The following is a 19,403-nucleotide window of genomic DNA, read 5'->3' as shown; positions in this document are numbered from 1 at the left end:
GACTTATTGCGTAGGTAAATCAACCAGATGCGTGGTCGTGTAATGGCCTCTGGTTTTTTGGTTGCATACTTTAGCGATTAGGTAGGCTTCTTTATTGGCTTGTCGCATCCTGTATCACCTATTATGGCTAACCACAATGGCTTCTTAAAATTACATACTGCCCGCGCCTTTGCAACAGATGCGAAAAGCGTGGGTTACGGTAATTGATGCGACTGAGATCATAGGAAACTCTGGTTAAAGGGATAATAAACTTTTAACAGTCAATAAATGAATATAATCTGAACAATAACAAACGCCAACGCATTATGGACTGCCAATGGCCACAGGGGACTGATTATCTTTTGATGGCCTGAAAGTGCCCTCAAAGTCAGGAAGGCCAGTGTCATTAGCAGTGAAGTGATGAATTGGTGGCAGGGAACCACTGGTAGGGACAGTCCATGGGCAGAAGGGGGAATAGGGTGGTGTGTATGGTGACACTGCTGATGTCAATGAAGAATCTAAGAGAATCACACCATCATACACAAGTTGAAATATCCTAAATTGTTACTTACAAGGAAAACAGTTTGTTGGTAGCATTCCTCTGGCACCATATAAAACCTGGCTAGGATCCCAGTCACTGAAACAAAACATAAAAGTGAAAAAGCAATGTTGTACAAAAGTAGTGATTTCACCCACTCACATTTCAGTAGCAGTCTCCCTAAAAGCCTTAGCAAATGGATTGTTTGTAATCTTCAATTGAGTAACCTGAGAAGTGAATTAATGGGCATATATTAACTCCTTTGTAAAGTGAAAGAAACACCTCTTCATTTTGATAGGCGGTGACAGCGATGAATGTTGTCTCTGGAAAGTCTTCCTGATAAACTATTCTAGGTAGCTGAGGTTCCCTGCTACTACTGTTAGGCTTTTTAACCTCACTAATGACCAGCTTGGCATAGTACTTGTGCATCGAGTAGAGTAGGACCTGGAGATTACAAAGACATAGCAAAAGTTTACATCAGACAAAAACTGTTACATTTTCATTTGGCTTCTCTTTGTTGTTAGTGATCTTCAACTTTTTAAAGCTAATGCCTTGTCGCATCCAGAAGGTACCAGTGTTAGGAGAATCAGGGTGAACATAGCTTGTCTTTTCTGGTTGAACTTCAGCACTACCTACAGGCATCCACTGGGTATTAATAAACTTAAAGCGGTGATTATCAGCTAAGAAGATTTCACAGGTCATGGTGTACTTTGCCTTTGGCTTCAGTCCGCTAACACTGAGACTGAAGCACGGAAACATCCGCCTGTGTGGAAAAGAACAATATTTAAATACCATGAAAAGAACTGTCTAACCTCCCAGCTCTATTGACAATCATTTCGGTCCCACGACAGAAAAACTCTTGCCACAGTGACCGATGCTCTAAAGTTACTGCAATCTGGTCTGGGCTAACAGGGTAGTTATTCCTGATGGCAACAGGATTAATGTTCCCAGTGTTCCTTAGGACCCCACAGCAACCAAATGATGTCTTTTCAGTTTTGCACTGGAAGGGAGTGGCTGTAGTTTCACTGACATTTTTCCACGGTATGGGCGCAGACCGTGGCGTCTCAATTAGCTTTAACTGCAACTTGCGTGCGACAATAGTAGACGTATCTGTGGCCGGCGCGTCAACCACTTCTGGCGTTTCGCTTTCTTGCTTCCTCTGCATAATGGCTATTTATCACTTCAACCACTCAACTGATAATAAACCAATAACGTTGTTACCTTGCTACTTGCTACCTATCGCCCTTAGTTCAATGGGGGCCGGCCTTTACACCAAACGCTTCGAAAGCTTTGTAGAAGCTCTAGTTGCCACCATTGTAGTGACTCTAGAAGCCAACTGTTCTTTAGAACCAAAGATCTTGGCAAAGAAATCAAAGCACATATTTCCAATTAGCGGCTGACAGCTCAGAATGCTTATAAACAAACCAGGCCAAAGCTCTATCTTCTCCAATAAACGCGCATCAAAGACACGGGCAATATTTGGAACTTTCAAAGATAATGGCAGCCCGGAGACTTTTTTCTACATGTTCACTCGTTTTCCGCGAGTTTCTCGTATCAAAACCAGGTATGTTTGCAAAAGTCATCGATGGGAAAGCCATAGGAGCTGCCGTACGGCGAGAAGTTCGCGAAGAAATTCAACAGTTAGTTTCAGGTGGGCGAACCTGTCTACATTTACCCACGCTAACTGTACAAACCTTGTTACAAAGCCGGACACCGTGCACCTTGTTTAACTTTTGTACGGGTTGGGCAAGACGAAGCCAGCAAGAGCTATGTGTCTGGAAAGTCTAAAGCAGCCCGTGAAGCAGGTACTCTTTCAATTTGGTAAAATTAACTTCACTGCCTAACTTAGGTATCAAGGACCAAACTATTGTTAAAGATGAAGATATAACTCAAGAAGAACTACTTGCTTTGATCGACAACTTGAACAAAGATGATGAGGTTGATGGAATGTTGGTACAACTCCCATTGCCTCCCCATATCGATGAGAAGACCATAGTGAATGCTGTACATCCATCAAAGGATGTTGATGGGTTCAATGTGTTAAACATTGGAAGGTAAACAACAAACATTTAGGAGCCATACTATGTATTTTGACTCTTATATATGAGCTTGGCTAATTACAAGGTACTTTTTCTGTATGGAAATGTGGCACAACATTGGCAATGCATGCATAGTTAACCTGAATCATTGGCTGTTTGCTTTTATGACACAGGTTTAGTTCTGGGAGCCCATACCTCCTCCCAGCCACTCCTGCTGGAGTAATAGAGATTTTGAAGAGATGTAACTTTGATACATTTGGCCGACATGTTTGCATGGTGGGTAGATCAAAGAACATTGGGTTTCCCCTTCTGACTTTGCTGCACTCGGATGGAACAGGTAAGATTTACCATATACATTTTTCTGACAAAAAAAATTTTTATTTGACCACATGGAGCCATAGGCTAACAATATTGTGTCCAGATTTTCCTTAATCCAGTGAGAGTCTCAGTTTTCACCATGTTGTATAATGTATTTAGCTGTTAAGTCAATTTTCAGTTGTGGTTTAAATGTTTTAACTAAGCTTCCTTCACACCCTGGCATGATAGCATGTGTTTATGTGAGATAATGTATGACTTGGTGTAAATATACTGTCTTTGTTATTTATTTTATTTTTTTCAAATGTGGGATAGTGTACTTGTTTGTGCAGTACACAGCAAAGTGTCATATGTGGAACTTAGTACAGTATTAGCTTTGGTGGGGTCGAAACTTTGTGTATGATTTTCATGAAACTTTTATCCTTTACCTCGAATTTCTGAGATGATCTGTTTAATCGCTGGCCTATCAACTAAGGCACTTTACCCTTACCTCTGGCTGTTATAGGTAGCTATTAGTAACTCTATCTGCAATTGTTGTGAGTTAGAATTGACTTATCATTTATACAGTGAAAGCTCTACAGTGTGCAACGTATTCTTTTGATGCATTTTTATTGCTTGTAATGTCTTCACATGGGCAAAACTAATTTATCTGCCAACATAACTAAGATAAAGATTAGCATGCAAAGCGTATGTGTAAAAGACATCTTCACGTATCCAGTGTACTACACAACATTAGAATATGGACCACCTCAAAAATCTTCAAGTTATACACAAAATAGTAAAATGTTAACAATGTACATGGTGTAGTAGCTCAACTGATTATTTCATGTACCCAGTGTAGTAGCTCAACTGGTTATTTCATGTACCTGAATACATACACATCCCATATATGGGTGTGGTGTAGTTGAGGTGTACTGGACTGTATCTGAATACACGAGGCATTGTATGTAAAACCATAGAAAATATTCAAGATATTATGCAAAACACCCACTGGCCTTTTACAATAGGTTTTAAGGGACGATCTTGTCCATTGTTTATGCAGTGCATAGAGAACTATGAAGTGCTTCCTTGTCTAGACTCTACCGTCCACAGTATATCTGTGAGGGAAACCACTGGCAATATCAAATTAGTGTCTGTAGTTCTTGTGTTGTATGTACTGGAGCCATATTCCTCCGTAACAACAGTTTTATGAAGATGTCAACATGACACATGAAATAGCTGGAAATTATGTGTAAATGGTGACACACAATGAATTGTGTTGTCTTTCTATTGGTGCTACGTGGTCATTTGTTTTCATAATATAATACCCTAGCAAACTATGTAGGCATCCACTGAAGTATGACTGGTAAAGCGAACTAGTGGGAGAATAGTGAGCATAAATGTTAGTTTCCTGATCATGACAGACATTATAGCAGCTTGGCATTTAGTTGTTCGTGTTTTGTTACATACCATGGCAACCAGTGATGTACAGAGGGTAAGTCCCAATTAACTTGTGTGGAAGCCATGCACACATGTGCTCATAAACATTCTCACCAAACTCAACTGTGTTAAAACCATGAAGTTGGTCCAACTTAACCAATTTGTTACTGCCTTTTGTATCCTGTTGAGCACAACCTGTTTAATCTGCTATTATATACAACTTGTTAATAGGAGATGCAACAGTCACAATCTGTCATCGCTACACTCCCCCGGAACACTTACCAATATGTACCAAAATGGCTGACTTTGTTATTGTTGCCACTGGTATTCCGAACTTGATAACAAAAGACATGATAAAACCTGGTAACCAACATTGTGTTGTAGCACCAGTCTGTAAATTCTTCAACTTTTCTAGGTGCTGTTGTAATTGATATTGGAATAAATCGAATCAAAGACAAAGATGGTAAAACTCAATTGGTTGGTGACTGTGACTTTGAAGGAATATCTCAGGTTAGCTGTATAATAGTGGAACTGTAATACAACATTACTATAATATGCTAGGTTGCTAGGGCAATAACTCCAGTCCCAGGAGGTGTGGGCCCCATGACAGTTGCTATGTTGCTACAAAACACCCTCACAGCTTGGAAGAAAAAATTGTCTAAACAGTGAAGTCATTCATTATAATTATAAGTGTATAGGACTGGTAAACAAAGACTTGTATATATATTTATGTACATTCTATGATCATGACCTCTCTCCACTGCGAAGTTTAGCAACTGCTTCACTCAACATTTGGTTACACAGAGCAGCATAAGGATTCATCTTCACTGCCTGTGTGGAATAGAGTAGCTATAGCATAGGTTGTATCAATTGTACCTGAGTTTGAGCAAAACTGCTGCCCAATTTTCCAGCTGTCTTGAAGTCTTCCAAGGCTTGTTCATTGTTCCCTGCTAGTTTGTGAAGGAGTCCTCTTTGTGTGTATGCTTGACATGCCACTTTTCCTTTACTCCCACTCAAGGAGATAGCTTTATCCAGGTCTGCTAATGCTGCATCATTGTCACTACGAAGTCTGTGTACTTGTGCACGATTATTGTATAAGGAAGCATCTGTGGGTAGTTGTGCTATGCCCTTGTTCAATATATCCAATGCTTCTGACGGGTTTCCACTTTCAGCTGTCCGTACTGCTTCACTTTCCAGCTTTCTGGTTGCCTTTAATAACTCTGGGTCTGTGTTCTGAGGTGGAGCAATGTTTTCGTCTAACTGAGAGTTAGTCTTTTCTGCTAACGCACCGAAAGGATTCTCAGGATTGAATATGCTTTCAAGCACTAACGCATCATTTGTATCAGCATTATCTACAGACATTCTTTGTCCTGGCTTTAAACCCAACACCACAATGAATGTTTTAACAAAAATAGGATGTGCTTTAATTAGAATAACTAGTTTGACTCGACGAAGACAATGTTTAGTCGGCTGACAACGATGCTGGCGGAAATGACCGGCCAAGCGGTGAGTTTATTTGTATTCACTTCCCATCACTCACGAGTCATGCTGTGTGTAGCTGGCCCCTGCCCCTGAACAGCACAAAGGAGAGGAATTTAAACTCCACTGGAAATCAGTCACAACATTATTAGTTAACTACCAAGGTATTCTTGTTAATACCTGTGATGTATGTAAACTGAGGTTTCATTTGTATGGATACAGTGGTTAGTGTAATGCACCTATCAATGTAATCCCTGACTGCCATTAATACGGGCTGAGGTGGGGGAAGGTGGGGATTTGCATCACTAAAAATTACAATTCCCCACCTACTGGGGGAAATACTACCAATGCAAACCCTGACCAAGTCTCGACCTACAAACCCCGGGAATACTGGGGCTAGGAGGGGATTTGTGGGTCATGTGGCGTTAGTCTAGTGATGAGTTAGTTCAAGTGGATTCTAGTATGAAAGCAATAGCTAGCACCCGAGACACTCCTTCCTAAACTGAAAGCACACACCTTTGCTGTCTGAGTGAATTTTTTTTAGTGAAGACAAATCCCCACTATGTTGGGGAAATTTAGCAATCAATTCCTCCACCATCCCCGACCTTCCCCCACCCTCAGCCTGTATTAGTGGTAGTCGGACATTACATTGGTAGGTGCATAATGTTACTATAGATGACAAGACTGCCATATCAGAGACGGCTCTTCCAGCACACCTCAACAGTATGGTTGACTTGCTGTGCTATGAAGAAGAACGTGAAAGTGATCGAATGGTAGGTTGTGATTAGGCATTCCCATTTTGTGTCTATGTAGTTACCATGCAGGGTCCTTCCATGGAGTTTCTATTACAACACAAAGTGTTGGAAACACTGCAAACATTGAGCAAGACCAATGTGAGTTATTATCTTACATTCTGTAACTTTTCTAGCTGTTTTTCTGTTGATGAATCTATGCTTGAGGCATGCTAAGCTTCTTTTCTTCAATGTGATTGTTTATTGAACATATTGCTTGGTTTAAAAGACAAACCCCCAACTTTGATCACCTGTAACCCTTGTGTTTTATATAATATAACTAATGTCAATAATTACTATTATAACTACTTACTCCTGGCCACTGGCATGGATGCCAGTGGACCTTCAGCATACATTAGATCTTAACGACTACTTGTAGTAATTATATTGTACACATCTTGTTGTATGTAATGTATTCTGCAAGCAAGATAAATAAATAAAAAATTGCCATAGATAAGAATGCTTTACTGATCTACCGTCGTTTTTTATTTGTGTTTTGTCCTCCAGTGATGCTTAATTTGTGTTCTGTAGTGTCCAGTTGGAATACGGGATCAAGTGTTGAGGTTCTATACATTACTACTGAGTAGACTGCAGAGCCCTATCCTACCCCAAGTGTCTGTCCATAAAACTTTACAGGTATGTGTACGAGCACGCACACACAACAGACTACAGTACACGACACATACACACACTGTATGCACCCACCACACGTGTGCCACACACATGCATACATAATATTTCTTCTCTTTTGTATCTGAGCTGGCCCTTTGAAGCTACAAGTATACAACACTCTATTAGCTGATTGTTCTATTAGAGGACTTTGCAATATACATATATTGCATTCTGTGCACAAAGTTTCCACGTCACACCTAGTCACCGAGTTGAGGCATTCAATGCCCCATTGTTGTATATGCACACACAATACACACTCTACATACACTAACACACACACATACATTGACAACGCGCATACATAACACACATACATATCATATTGTGGTTTAATACAGCGTGTCATCAAGACTTGTGGGGAGGTAGATTTGGACAGCACTACAGCATTTAGTGAGATACAACTGCTGAGGACAGTCTGCTCCAGACTAGAATCACATCCTTTCATGGCTGAATTCTTTGTCGAGGTAAGAGTATTTGTTCCATCATCAAAGATGGGCTGCTTTGATGGGCACAGAGACTACTGAGTCAAACCTTTCTTTATTTTTTGTTTCTTAGTTGCATGTTCAGCACATTCCAACTGGTGCTGGGGGTGGTGGCAAGGGCAGTCCATCTAGAGTTGGGGTTACATTGTACTAGTATAGCAAGGGTATTAATATTAGAAATTTGCAGTGGCCAGCACTGAAGGTCTGACAGCAACATGTGCTGCAGTCTTTGGATCACCTAACCTAAACTAGAGGCTTAAAAAATCACTTAACCTACAATAGCTAACATCAAGAGTTCATAATATCAAGACACACGGTAGTGTGTCGTGCGGCCCAAGAAGCCGGCGTGCCACCCGTGAGTATATTAACAAGAAGAAAGAAAACGCAATTTTCACACCTATGTAGCTCTGTGATCCCTTACCCGATTGGAACCAAATTTGCTAGAGAGGTGCCGGCCAATAAGGGGAGTCTACACACCAAATTTGAAGAAAATCGCTCCAGCCATTTCCAAGATACGAGCGAACAAAATTTCGTTTTAATTTCTTCGTTTTTTTCTTCTTCATTTCGCACACTTCGCAAAATCCGCCATAAAACACGAATGCGTGCTCGGATCGGGCTGAAATTTGGCACACTTAAAGGGCTCATTAAGGCGGATCTGTGTACCAACATTGGTAGGAATCCGATGAACATTCACGGAGTTATGACCGATTATTTGCGTACAATAAGGTCGAAGGTCTGTCACGCCTACAGGGTAAACTCCTTTGAGGAATCAGTTGAAAATTGCTATGTAGATGGAGCAACCATCGTAGGAGTGCCTTTTTGTGGTTTGAAAGGAATCGGGATAAAGACCATGGAGATATGACACAAAACCCGACCTGTGTCAAAATTACGCAATTGATTTTTATGAATAAAAGAACTATTAGTTTTCGTGTCTATCAGGCAAACCGCTTAGAGCAATGAGCTGAAAATCAGTATGTAGCTGGAATACTCATCATAGAAAGTCCTTGCAGTAGTACAGAAGAATTGGATTACAAACCACCGAGTTATGATTCGAAAGGCAACCACGTGTAGCAAATGCGAGATCGAGATACTCTAATAGAACAGTCACCCTAATAAAGCATTCAGCTGCATTTATAATTTACTCAATTATATTACATTGCAAATTATTCTGTAGGGAATTCAGTTACAAACAAGTCACCCTGTAGTCAGATCAGCCAGAAGAAGGTATCTAATAGAGAGTTCAGCTACAAAGAAACCCATCATGTAGAGAGTTCAGCTCAAACAAATTGCCCTGTAGAGAGATCAGCTAGAAGAAGTCACCTTGTAGAGAGTTCAGTTACAAAGAAACAATCATGCAAAGTGTTCAGCTACAAACAAATCACCCAGTAGAAAGTTCCGCTATGAACAGATCACACTGTAGAGAGTTCAGTTAGAAACAAGCCATGTTGTAGAGAGATCAAGTAACCTTGTAGAGAGTTCAGCTACAAAGAAACCACCATGTAAGAGAGTTCAGCTGCAAACAAATCACCTGTAGAGAGTTCAGTAGGAACAAGTCACCCTGTACAGAGATCAGCTAGAAACAAGTCACCCTGTAGAGAATTCAGCTACAAACAAATCACCCTGTAGAAAGATCAAGTAGAAGAAGTTACCTTGTAGAGAGTTCAGCTGCAAACAAATCCCCTGTAGAGAGTTCAGCTAGAAACAAGTCACCCTGTAGAGAGATCAGCTAGAAACAAGTCACCCTGTAGAGAGTTCAGCTAGAAGAAGTCACATTGTAGAGAGTTCAGCTACAAAGAAACTACCATGTAGAGAGTTCAGCTACAAACAAATCATCCTGTAGAGAGTTCAGCTATGAAAAGATCACCCTGTAGAGAGTTCAGCTAGAATAAGTCACCTTTTAGAGAGTTCAGCTACAAAGCTACCACCATGTAGAAAGTTCAGCTGCAAAAAAATCAATCACTCTGTAGAGAGTTCAGCTACAAAGAAACCACCATGTAGAGAGTTCAGCTGCAAACAAATCACCCTGTAGAAAGTTCAGCTATGAACAGATCACCCTGTTGAGAGTTCAGTTAGAAACAAGTCATCCTGTAGAGAGATCACCTAGAAGTATCACCTTGTAGAGAGTTCAGCTACAAACAAATCACCTGTAGAGATTTCAGCTACAAACAAATCACCCTGTAGAGAGATCAGCTAGAAGAAGTCACCTTGTAGAGAGTTCAGCTACAAACAAATCACCTGTAGAGAGTTCAGCTACAAACAAATCACCCTGTAGAGAGATCACCTAGAAGTATCACCTTGTAGAGAGTTCAGCTACAAACAAATCACCTGTAGAGAGTTCCGCTAGAAACAAGTCACCCTGTAGAGAGATCAGCTAGAAACAATTCACCCTGTAGAGAGTTCAGCTAGAAGAAGTCACATTGTAGAGAGTTCAGCTGCAAACAAATCACCCTGTAGAGAACTCAGCTACAAACACATATGCCCTGTAAAAATATCAGCTAGAAGAAGTTACCTTGTAGAGAGTTCAGCTAGAAGAAGTCACATTATAGAGAGTTCAGCTACAATGAAACTCTCATGTAGAGAGTTCAGCTGCAAACAAATCACCCTGTAGAGAACTCAGCTATGTACAAACAAATATGCCCTGTAAAAATATCAGCTAGAAGAAGTTACCTTGTAGAGAGTTCAGCTACAAAGAACCTCCATGTATAGAGTTCAGCTGCAAACAAATCACCTGTAGAGAGTTCAGCTAGAAACAAGTCACACTGTAGAGAGATCAGCTAGAAACAAGTCACCTTGTAGAGAGTTCAGCTAGAAGAAGTCACATTGTAGAGAGTTCAGCTACAAAGAAACCACCATGTAGAGAGTTCAGCTGCAAACAAATCACCCAGTAGAAAGTTCAGCTATGAACAGATCACCCTGTTGAGAGTTCAGTTAGAAACAAGTCATCCTGTAGAGAGATCACCTAGAAGTATCACCTTGTAGAGAGTTCAGCTACAAAGAAACCACCATGTAGAGAGTTCAGCTGCAAACAAATCATCCAGTAGAAAGTTCAGCTATGAACAGATCACCCTGTTGAGAGTTCAGTTAGAAACAAGTCATCCTGTAGAGAGATCACCTAGAAGTATCACCTTGTAGAGAGTTCAGCTACAAACTAGTCATCCTGTAGAGAGAACAATGCAGCTAGAAGAAGTTACCTTGTAGAGAGTTCAGCTACAAAGAAACCACCATGTAGAGAGTTCAGCTGCAAACAAATCACCCAGTAGAAAGTTCAGCTATGGACAGATCACCCTGTTGAGGGTTCAGTTAGAAACAAGTCATCCTGTAGAGAGATCACCTAGATGTATCACCTTGTAGAGAGTTCAGCTACAAACAAATCACCCTGTAGAGAGTTAAGCTACAAAGAAATCATCATGTAGAGAGTTCAGCTGCAAACAAATCATCCTGTAGAGAGTTCAGCTATGAAAAGATCACCCTGTAGAGAGTTCAGCTATAAGAAGTCACCTTTTAGAGAGTTCAGCTACAAATTAAAGCAACCACCATGTAGACAGTTCAGCTGCAAACAAATCACCCTGTAGAGAATTCAGCTACAAACAAATCTTCCTGTAGAGAGACCAGCTAGAAACAAGTCACCCTGTAGACAGATCAGCTAGAAGAAGTTACCTTGTAGAGAGTTCAGCTGCAAACAAATCACCCTGTAGAGAATTCAACTACAAACAGATAGCCCTGCAGAGAGTTCAGCTAGAGTCAAGTCACCCTGTAGAAAGAATCCTGAAAAGAGCTCATCTACATACAAGCAGATCACCCTGTAGAGAGTTCAGCTACATTTCAAGTCACCCAGTAGAGAGATCAGCTGCAAATTATCCTGTGGGGATTAATTGACATGTAATAATGGGGATTAATTGACATGTAATAAATATATGCAAGAGTTCATAATATAATGAACTCTTGATATATGCATTATATATATATATATATATAATTTGTACATTTACTGATAAAATCAGAATGAGTTAAAGTACAGTATTTATAAAATCTGCTTCATCTTTTTCTTTTTCCTGTGGTAAAGAAAAATATATAGGTTAAAAAGTCCCAAAGCTGGCCATAGGCCGGCTTTGGGGTATACAAATACAAAAAGAAGTGAAATCTAATCAAAAACTGCCAAGCTGTAAAAAAAGGAGTGCGGCCCTTGAAAAGGCTATGGTGAAAAAAGATGTGAAATCCAAGGTGGCAGCCAAGAAATGGCTGTGATGGTAGGTTAATGGTAAAAATTTTAATAACGACAATTCTGGTGAATTTTGTGCCAATTGACCAAGCGGCACCAAATTCACCTGAATTGTTGTTATTAAAATTTTTACCATTAACCTACCATCACAGCCATTTCTTGGCCGCCACCTTGGATTTCACATCTTTTTTCACCATAGCCTTTTCAAGGGCCGCACTCCTTTTTTTACAGCTTGGCTGTTTTTGATTAGATATATATTGAGGAGAGTGTCCTACTCTCATATACCCCTGTAGAAGGGCATATCGTGAAGTTATGACGTAGCACTTCTGAGTTTGCCCGTTTTTCTTTGTATAATTAATGATGTCATATGGTATCGATTGAACACGTGCCTAACTACGTCGCTAGCAACCAAATTAACTCCAGCTCTAAGACTTTCTCACTGAACTACAATCGTTCCTTCATGGGTTAAGACCGCTTCGTAGGCGTTTCTTGCTAGGCCATTCGCGAATACGGCTATCCTGAACGTCACGAGTGTGAAATGATGCTAACAATTCTTGTACTTTTACGGCTGTCCGTATGTCACAAACCACAAAGTCTTGTCATTACGTCATAACTTCACGATACGCCCTTCTACAGGAGTATATGAAAGTAGGACATTCTCCTCAATATATATATTATGAACTCTTGCTAACATATTATTGAATCAAAGTAGTATAGCTAGCAGCCTGTACATTATTAGTAACTTGAGCAAAAAATATGGGGAAAAGTGCTATTATTGTATGATGGACAGAGTTGGGGGTAACTACAGTGGAACCTCGATTATCTGAACTAATTGGGGAGGAAAGAGTGTTCACATAATTGAATAGTCCGTAAAATCGAATATCCGTACATATATATAGAGCTTTGTTCAACTACTCTAATAAAGCATACACTTGTTGACAAAATACTCTAATTGAGCAGTCAATTAGGTGTTCCGATAATTGGGAGTTCAGTTAATCAGTGTTCGGCTAATCAAGGTTCCACTGTAGTTTCTTTTGCAGATAAGTTATGTGATATACTGCTGTTTATTATGTGGAGACTTTAAAGCAAAGTTTTGCCTTTCTGAAAGGGGTGGTTCTCTTCCAGAGGTAAAAATGTGCCATATTGTCTTGTATTACAGCTTGTCCCATATAATTCATCTGATTCATTTAGTGCTGTAAGTAGAGGAGATTACGATAAAAATGAACGCCTGGTTTTGAATGACATGACAAGTTCCTAGTACAGTCATACAACAGTTTCTTTCTGACAGTTTTCATAACTGCTCTATGGCCTTCCTTGTATCAAGTGCAACAAGGAGGTATAAATTGATTCCAAGAGAATACATACAGTAAATGCTGTCCTCATATAAACACCAGGTTTGTATAGCAGCCAGTCTTATTTAATGGCTAGGGTGCAAAGTTGCTTAGATAGGCAATATGGATATGGAACTACAAGTAGACCTTATGCCTGATAAACGTTTATCAAGTTTTCTTATCCCTCAACTTCTCTGTTGTCACAGAAAACTGATTCCCAGAGAAACTTCTTGATAGTGGATGCACTGCTAAAGCTTGTTCAACACAAGGTTGGTGTATAGTTAATGTGCAGCTATCTTACTGGACTGTGTGTCCTCATCTTGTAGGATAATCTGGTGATTGTGAAGGCCTATGAGTGTCTGCTGTTGTGTACTGGCCTTAAGGATCCTGCAATAGCTAAGACTATTGGGGAACACACCAAATTACCACTACAACTGGTATGTGTGTGTCTGTCTGTGTGCATGCACACGTGTGTATGGTAATGTATTGTACACATCATCAATTCACAGGTTACTAACATGAACTCTCACTTCTCCTTCATACTACCCTCCACTCCAGCTCACACCATCCTATCATGTCCGGCTAGCTGGGGGTAAGTCTCTGAGTATTCACCCAGTAATATTCACACGTGCTACTGGTAGAAGCTGTCAGCTAGTTGGAGGGGTGGGGCTCAGTTCTGAGGAACATATGGAAGCATTTCTGTGCTGGGTAGACTACTGTAACCAGTTGATTTCATCATCTCAACCAGTAAGTGTACTGTGAGTATGACATTGTCCTATACTGCAGTATATAATTGAAGCACAGTACAGTATAAGCTGTATTTACTGTGTAGAGATGTTTAGTAGGACCAAGTAGGCTATAGGTGTAGATTTGTTTCGTTGCTATTTGTGACCGTCTCAACAAAAACCCGACTTGTTCACACAACTTTCAAATTTTATCTGCAGTATCCAAGGAATGGATCACCAAAGTTTCAGTGAATTATAGCGCTAGACAGTAGAAAGAGAAGGACAATCGATTTATACAGCAACAATACTGAAAATAAACTACAGGTGCTTACATTTGCAACCTTAACTTCTGTTTGCATTAGTCTGTAATGTTGCAATTTGGCTTAAAATGTTCATTGGATTAGCAAATTGGCCAATGTATAGTGTTAACCCTGTAGTCACTTACGCATATGGGTATGAAGGTGGTTTAGTTGAAGAAATGCAATCTTAACAGACAGTAACATTTACCGCATTGCAAATGACGCATGTGACACGCATACTGTTGGGGCTACAAAAATGAAACAAAGATTTTCAGACTCTCTATGAGCAGGCTAATAAAATGGTGTACAGTTTTAGTCTTCTTTCTCTGAATAATGGCCCGATAAAAAGTTGCATATTTGTGACCAGATTTTACAGAACCAATCCAAATCGCACATCAGGCAAAATCAAAACTAACACCACCAGTGGATAGCTACACTATCGTACTACAAGTTTTGACCCTCAGCACTACTCAAACTACACAAGGCTGGTTTTAACAGACGTCTTTTCTGGGTGTTGTGGAGGGCTCAAATGGCGGTTTCAGGCCTTGTGAAGGACCTGGCTTGGCAAGAATCAGTGGTTTACTGGTGGACAGCCTTATAATGTTGGCCAGACGTGTTCTCTGTTGATTTTGCTACGTATCAGCCACTAGGGAGCCAGCACAGCCCTGTAATCTCGTGTGTGGACTCCAATCGTGGTCTGCCTCCATTTTGAGGTCTATCTCTTGCCCTCCCCGCCACCCCCCAGCCTCCACCCCTTTGTGAGCACTCGTGATACTACTTCGCTCATCCAACTGCTCAGATTTTCTATCTTATTTGGCGGGAAACTGTACAAGCAACTACAAGTACTGGAAGTGGCTTGAAAGGTAACAGATTGATGCATCTTTTGTGTAAATTTTATACGCGTGCTTGCTATCCCTGGAGAATTATGCTGGCTTCAATTCTTTAAAACCGTTTATCTCGAAACTTCTAATGTGTGATTTGGATCGTTTTTCCAAAATCCATTCACATTTTTTCTTTGTTGCATGTATAATTTTATGATTTTTTTTAAATTTTGTTTTTCTCAATACACATGCTTGTTCGAGCAAGTCGGTTTTTTGCTGAGATGGTCACATTTATTTCTGTGATCCCTACATTTTTGCAACATAATTTATGACTGGAGAACCTGCATCAAAATGAAAGAATGGCATAAGACATATTGGATATTAGAAAAAAATTATTGCACAACTGAACACAAGCCCCAACTATAAATTACTGTAGAGCAAAGTGGCCATTCCACTACACTTTCTGCTATGTTCCACACAAACAAAGAACAATACAAGAAGTGCCTCTGCAGTCAATCCAATCACTATGGAGATTACGGACAATTCTTGTGGTGGCTAGCACTAAAGTCTTGAAAAACTACCTACCCATAAATCTACACCTACATGGTAGTGGAGGAAATGAGGATGAGGCAAAAAGAGAATGAATGCGAAAAGACACATCTCAGGCCTAAGCAACGTTAGCAAGAAATCAAGCCTGTAGTGTTTATCATACACAGTTGAGTTGTGTTTGGGTGAAGGCATCAGTTAGTTAGTTAGTAATAAATTTATTTGAAAATTAAAATTTTTTAGTAACTTGTCAGAGATGTTTTTGAGTTACTCTGAAGGCATACTTGGACTTAGATTATTGTTACACCTAACAAATGCTGCCAAGTTGAAAAGGTGTTTAAAGTGCAAATCTTTAAGATACCTCAATACAATGTTCAACCTTCAGCATCATATCAGGAGGCATGAACAATGGGTATCAGTTATCCAAACAAATTTATCTGAACACTCTTTGGCTAAACCCTAGGAACAAATGTGTTTGGATAACTGAAGATCCACTGTATTATAGTGATTGTGTAATGTGCAGTGATTGTGTAATGTGCAGTGACTGCTCTATTAGAGTATTTGACTATTTTATTACAGTATATCAAACTCACAACCTATACCCCATTCCAACTTGAAGAGTGTTGAGAAGACCCAAGGAATCTAACTTTAAATAGTTGTAGTTAGCGAGGTATTTCAGAATTATTTTAGTAGTTGGTTCAAATTGGTATGGCCATAAAAATCATACCAGCTGCAAACAATTGTCCACATTTTCCACACAATTACTGAAATGTGTGCTATTCTAATTAAACAGTCACTTTTGGCATATAGATGAATAGAATAATCAAACACTCTAATAGAGCAGTCAGCACACATTACATAATAAAAGCATTTTACACAACCCTAACATGGCTGAGTGTGAGCTGGTGAACAATAGTTAGGGTCACTGGGTCAGTAAACAACTCTATGCTAGCTACCTGTGTTGAAGTTATAAAACTCAGTTCAAAGTTATTATTTTTAAATATTCTGGGTTGAGCCCTGAGTTCTATTTGGCAGTTTGACACATTTGATTTTATATCAAATGTGTCAAACTGCCAAATAGAGTAAGCTGCTTCGGATTCTAGTGGGGTCTGGGGGCATGCTTCCCCAGGAAAATTTCAAAAATTTAGGTGTAAATCTACTCAATTTTGGTGAAATTTTATTGTGATGCCATTGAATATTGACCATTTGATTATACAACTTTAGGATCAATTAAACCTTTCCATTTCTCAAGGCTTTAGGTATAAATCTAGGGGGGGCAATGGCTAACCTGGCCTGTGCCCCCCCTAGATTAACCCCTGATAGTGCAAAAATTGCACATTTTGTGCTGTTTATGAAACTTGAAACTTGAACCTTTCCACAAAAATTGTGCTCCTTATGACTTTTTTTTAAAATATAGTGCCATCGTGGATTTGGGCTTTGGTATCTTTATGGCCATTTTTGCACTGAAATTGTATCTTTATGGTGTCTTCATTTAAGAAATGGCTTGACCATTGTATCACAAATAACACATTGTTAACACTATGCTGCTCTACTGTCTATGTGTGACAGAAGGATTATAAGGACAAAAAAGACCATGGAGAGACGTTTCACTCTTTTGTATTTACTTAGCCTTTGCCACCTTTGTGTGTCTTCTTTCTTGAATTGAAAGCATTTTTTTTAAAACGGGTATACTCTGTTTGAGATGTTGAAATACCCATTCTTGTACAGGAATCGCATATTTTGCGCACGCAATGTGCACATGGTTTTTTTACTTTTGTTACTTGAATACGTTGACTTAGTGTGTACCTGAATTACTGAATACCTAAGCAAGTATCTTACGTGAGCATCCCATAGTGGTGGAATATATATTTGCTTGTTTTGGTAGCAGGGATCACGGAAGGTTTACATGTCTCTTCAACAAAATATAGAATGACCACAAACCAGCCTCATATTACCTTCTTGACTCCTTGACAATATCTGTTGGATACAGTCAAGCCCGTAAATTCCTAATGTGTTTCCACAAAATTATTTTTACAGAATTTTCCACATATTAAATCACTAACTATAGCTTGATTTTACCTGGTTAGACATTTCTTTGACCTGACCCTTGCCATTTGACATACCGCAAGAGGTGTAATGTAATGGAGTTACCTTATTACATCCCATTTCTTTTTGCTCCTATCTGTAGTACAAAAGTGTCAGTTCATAGGCATGTACCAATATGGTTTATGTGTTGTTTGTCATGTAAGGAATTGTTTGTACTTTCTCCAACAATTGAACTAAACAGAAAGATTACAAGCACATTTCATGTATTGCTTTTGGTGGCAGAGCACAGCTGAACACTGGCTGCATTGCTTGCCTGTGAATAATTAGCATTGTCAAGAGTTAATGCCTCTCCATATTATTAACTCTTAGCGCTCCATTATCTACTCTTGGCGTTAGAGGTAACTCTCAGTGTTATTGTTTAGAGGGGATACTCTTTCCTTTAATGTGGTATATGCCCCTTTAAAAGTGTACTAGTGTGGCTGCAGCTATTACGTCTACTCAAACATGAAATTCCCAACTATTCCTTACACTTGTACAGTGAACATCACCCTTGAATAGAAACAACAATTTCTAACTATTCTGGTGGTGTTTAACCAAGTATTGCACTATACTATAGGATATACTATTCACTTTAATTACTTCCTTTATGTTTGCCTGGTAACAACTGCCTAGGCTATTGTACTCATGCCACACACTTGTTACACCATAGCAACCATTGATGTGTTTCAATGACCTGGTAGTGTTTGATATATATGATTTCTGAATCAGGTGATTGTCTAAGGAACTGAAACCTCATTAATTGTACTACCTTGTGCCCAAACTACATAATTATGATGAGGTGACATGGACATTAACAATATGGTCATTATTTCCATATATCTGCAAATGCCTGCATCATTGCCTGGGTCACAAGCACAAGCCAGTGTCTGCGGTAGCCTTCATAAACTGTGATTATAGTCGAGGTGGATAACTAGTCTACTACACGTCTGTATTCTTTTCAGTTTAGATGAGCGAACCTGACAGCAAAGATATACCTTCATGTTACAACGTAGTGCATTACAAACACAATATGAACACAGTATAAATCTTAATTGCTGCTTGTTAGCATTTCCTGTTGTGTTTGTTTCCATTTATAAATGGTTCTGCCTGTGGTGCTAGAAGAACCAGAAATGTTGAACCTCTTCCAGCTCTTGTGATGGCTCCAGTACATTGGATACTGGCAAGCTGTGTTTCCATATGTCCCCATCAAGACCCTGGTAGTAGTCACAGGCAATGATATTTGTGGTTGTATGGAAACCATCCTTTTATCTATAAAACCCTAGTTGTCTGTATGCCCTAGTTTTTTGTGAAGTCATCATCTTATTGCATCACTTTAGTAAACAAACTCTTACAACCTCACCTACAACAAAGGTACACTCAGCCAGTCACATGAATACACTGTGTAAGTACTTCAATTTCACCTCTAGTTGGTGACCTGATTAAGTACTTAGTTGGTTGCACTATCAACAGTGTGTATGCATGTTTTAGAAGTGATGATTGATGTTGTGATTGGTGTTAGTCATGCTTATTTGACGACTGTATACTGAAGCCACTTCTGCTTTAGTCTTTATCCTGGGGGCGAGTATCATTAACACCCATATTGCTATGTATGATGGACTTGTTAATGTGTGCCTGAGGGCATGCATGTGGTTATTCAGTGTGA

General features: G+C 39.6%; 4 protein-coding genes across 4 annotated transcripts in view; 2 read left to right on the top strand and 2 right to left on the bottom strand.

Annotated features, from left to right (window-relative positions):
* Nucleotides 1-229: 229 nt before the first annotated feature.
* On the bottom strand, nucleotides 230-2,341 carry LOC136236647 (T-box transcription factor TBX4-like). The gene is made up of 6 exons (XM_066026872.1): nucleotides 1,330-2,341; nucleotides 1,013-1,280; nucleotides 800-961; nucleotides 680-744; nucleotides 552-616; nucleotides 230-497 (listed from the first exon to the last, which is right to left on the bottom strand). The coding sequence occupies exons 1-6, from the start codon at nucleotides 1,680-1,682 to the stop codon at nucleotides 304-306; spliced, it is 1,107 nt and encodes a 368-aa protein (XP_065882944.1). The 5' UTR covers nucleotides 1,683-2,341; the 3' UTR covers nucleotides 230-303.
* Nucleotides 1,955-5,057, top strand: LOC136236661 (bifunctional methylenetetrahydrofolate dehydrogenase/cyclohydrolase, mitochondrial-like). Its single transcript, XM_066026885.1, has 7 exons — nucleotides 1,955-2,168; nucleotides 2,224-2,322; nucleotides 2,367-2,571; nucleotides 2,730-2,893; nucleotides 4,522-4,653; nucleotides 4,706-4,800; nucleotides 4,852-5,057. The coding sequence occupies exons 1-7, from the start codon at nucleotides 2,015-2,017 to the stop codon at nucleotides 4,957-4,959; spliced, it is 957 nt and encodes a 318-aa protein (XP_065882957.1). The 5' UTR covers nucleotides 1,955-2,014; the 3' UTR covers nucleotides 4,960-5,057.
* LOC136236678 (tetratricopeptide repeat protein 36-like) lies at nucleotides 4,945-5,933 on the bottom strand. Its single transcript, XM_066026904.1, has 2 exons — nucleotides 5,167-5,933; nucleotides 4,945-5,121 (listed from the first exon to the last, which is right to left on the bottom strand). The coding sequence occupies exons 1-2, from the start codon at nucleotides 5,650-5,652 to the stop codon at nucleotides 5,035-5,037; spliced, it is 573 nt and encodes a 190-aa protein (XP_065882976.1). The 5' UTR covers nucleotides 5,653-5,933; the 3' UTR covers nucleotides 4,945-5,034.
* LOC136236608 (FHF complex subunit HOOK interacting protein 2A-like) overlaps nucleotides 5,663-19,403 on the top strand; it is a 19,250-nt gene continuing 5,509 nt past the window's right edge. The window contains exons 1-10 of the mRNA XM_066026830.1: nucleotides 5,663-5,796; nucleotides 5,849-5,933; nucleotides 6,445-6,542; nucleotides 6,594-6,662; nucleotides 7,092-7,196; nucleotides 7,571-7,696; nucleotides 13,471-13,533; nucleotides 13,591-13,701; nucleotides 13,774-13,856; nucleotides 13,906-14,011. Of these exons, the coding sequence (XP_065882902.1) occupies nucleotides 5,749-5,796; nucleotides 5,849-5,933; nucleotides 6,445-6,542; nucleotides 6,594-6,662; nucleotides 7,092-7,196; nucleotides 7,571-7,696; nucleotides 13,471-13,533; nucleotides 13,591-13,701; nucleotides 13,774-13,856; nucleotides 13,906-14,011 (894 nt within the window). The 5' untranslated portion in view covers nucleotides 5,663-5,748. The remainder of the gene's footprint in view (nucleotides 5,797-5,848; nucleotides 5,934-6,444; nucleotides 6,543-6,593; nucleotides 6,663-7,091; nucleotides 7,197-7,570; nucleotides 7,697-13,470; nucleotides 13,534-13,590; nucleotides 13,702-13,773; nucleotides 13,857-13,905; nucleotides 14,012-19,403) is intronic.

The sequence above is a fragment of the Dysidea avara genome, chromosome 10 (genome assembly GCF_963678975.1).
Source record: "Dysidea avara chromosome 10, odDysAvar1.4, whole genome shotgun sequence".
In the NCBI taxonomy this organism is placed as follows: Eukaryota; Metazoa; Porifera; class Demospongiae; order Dictyoceratida; family Dysideidae; genus Dysidea; species Dysidea avara.
This window is presented reverse-complemented; position numbering and strand designations above follow the sequence as displayed.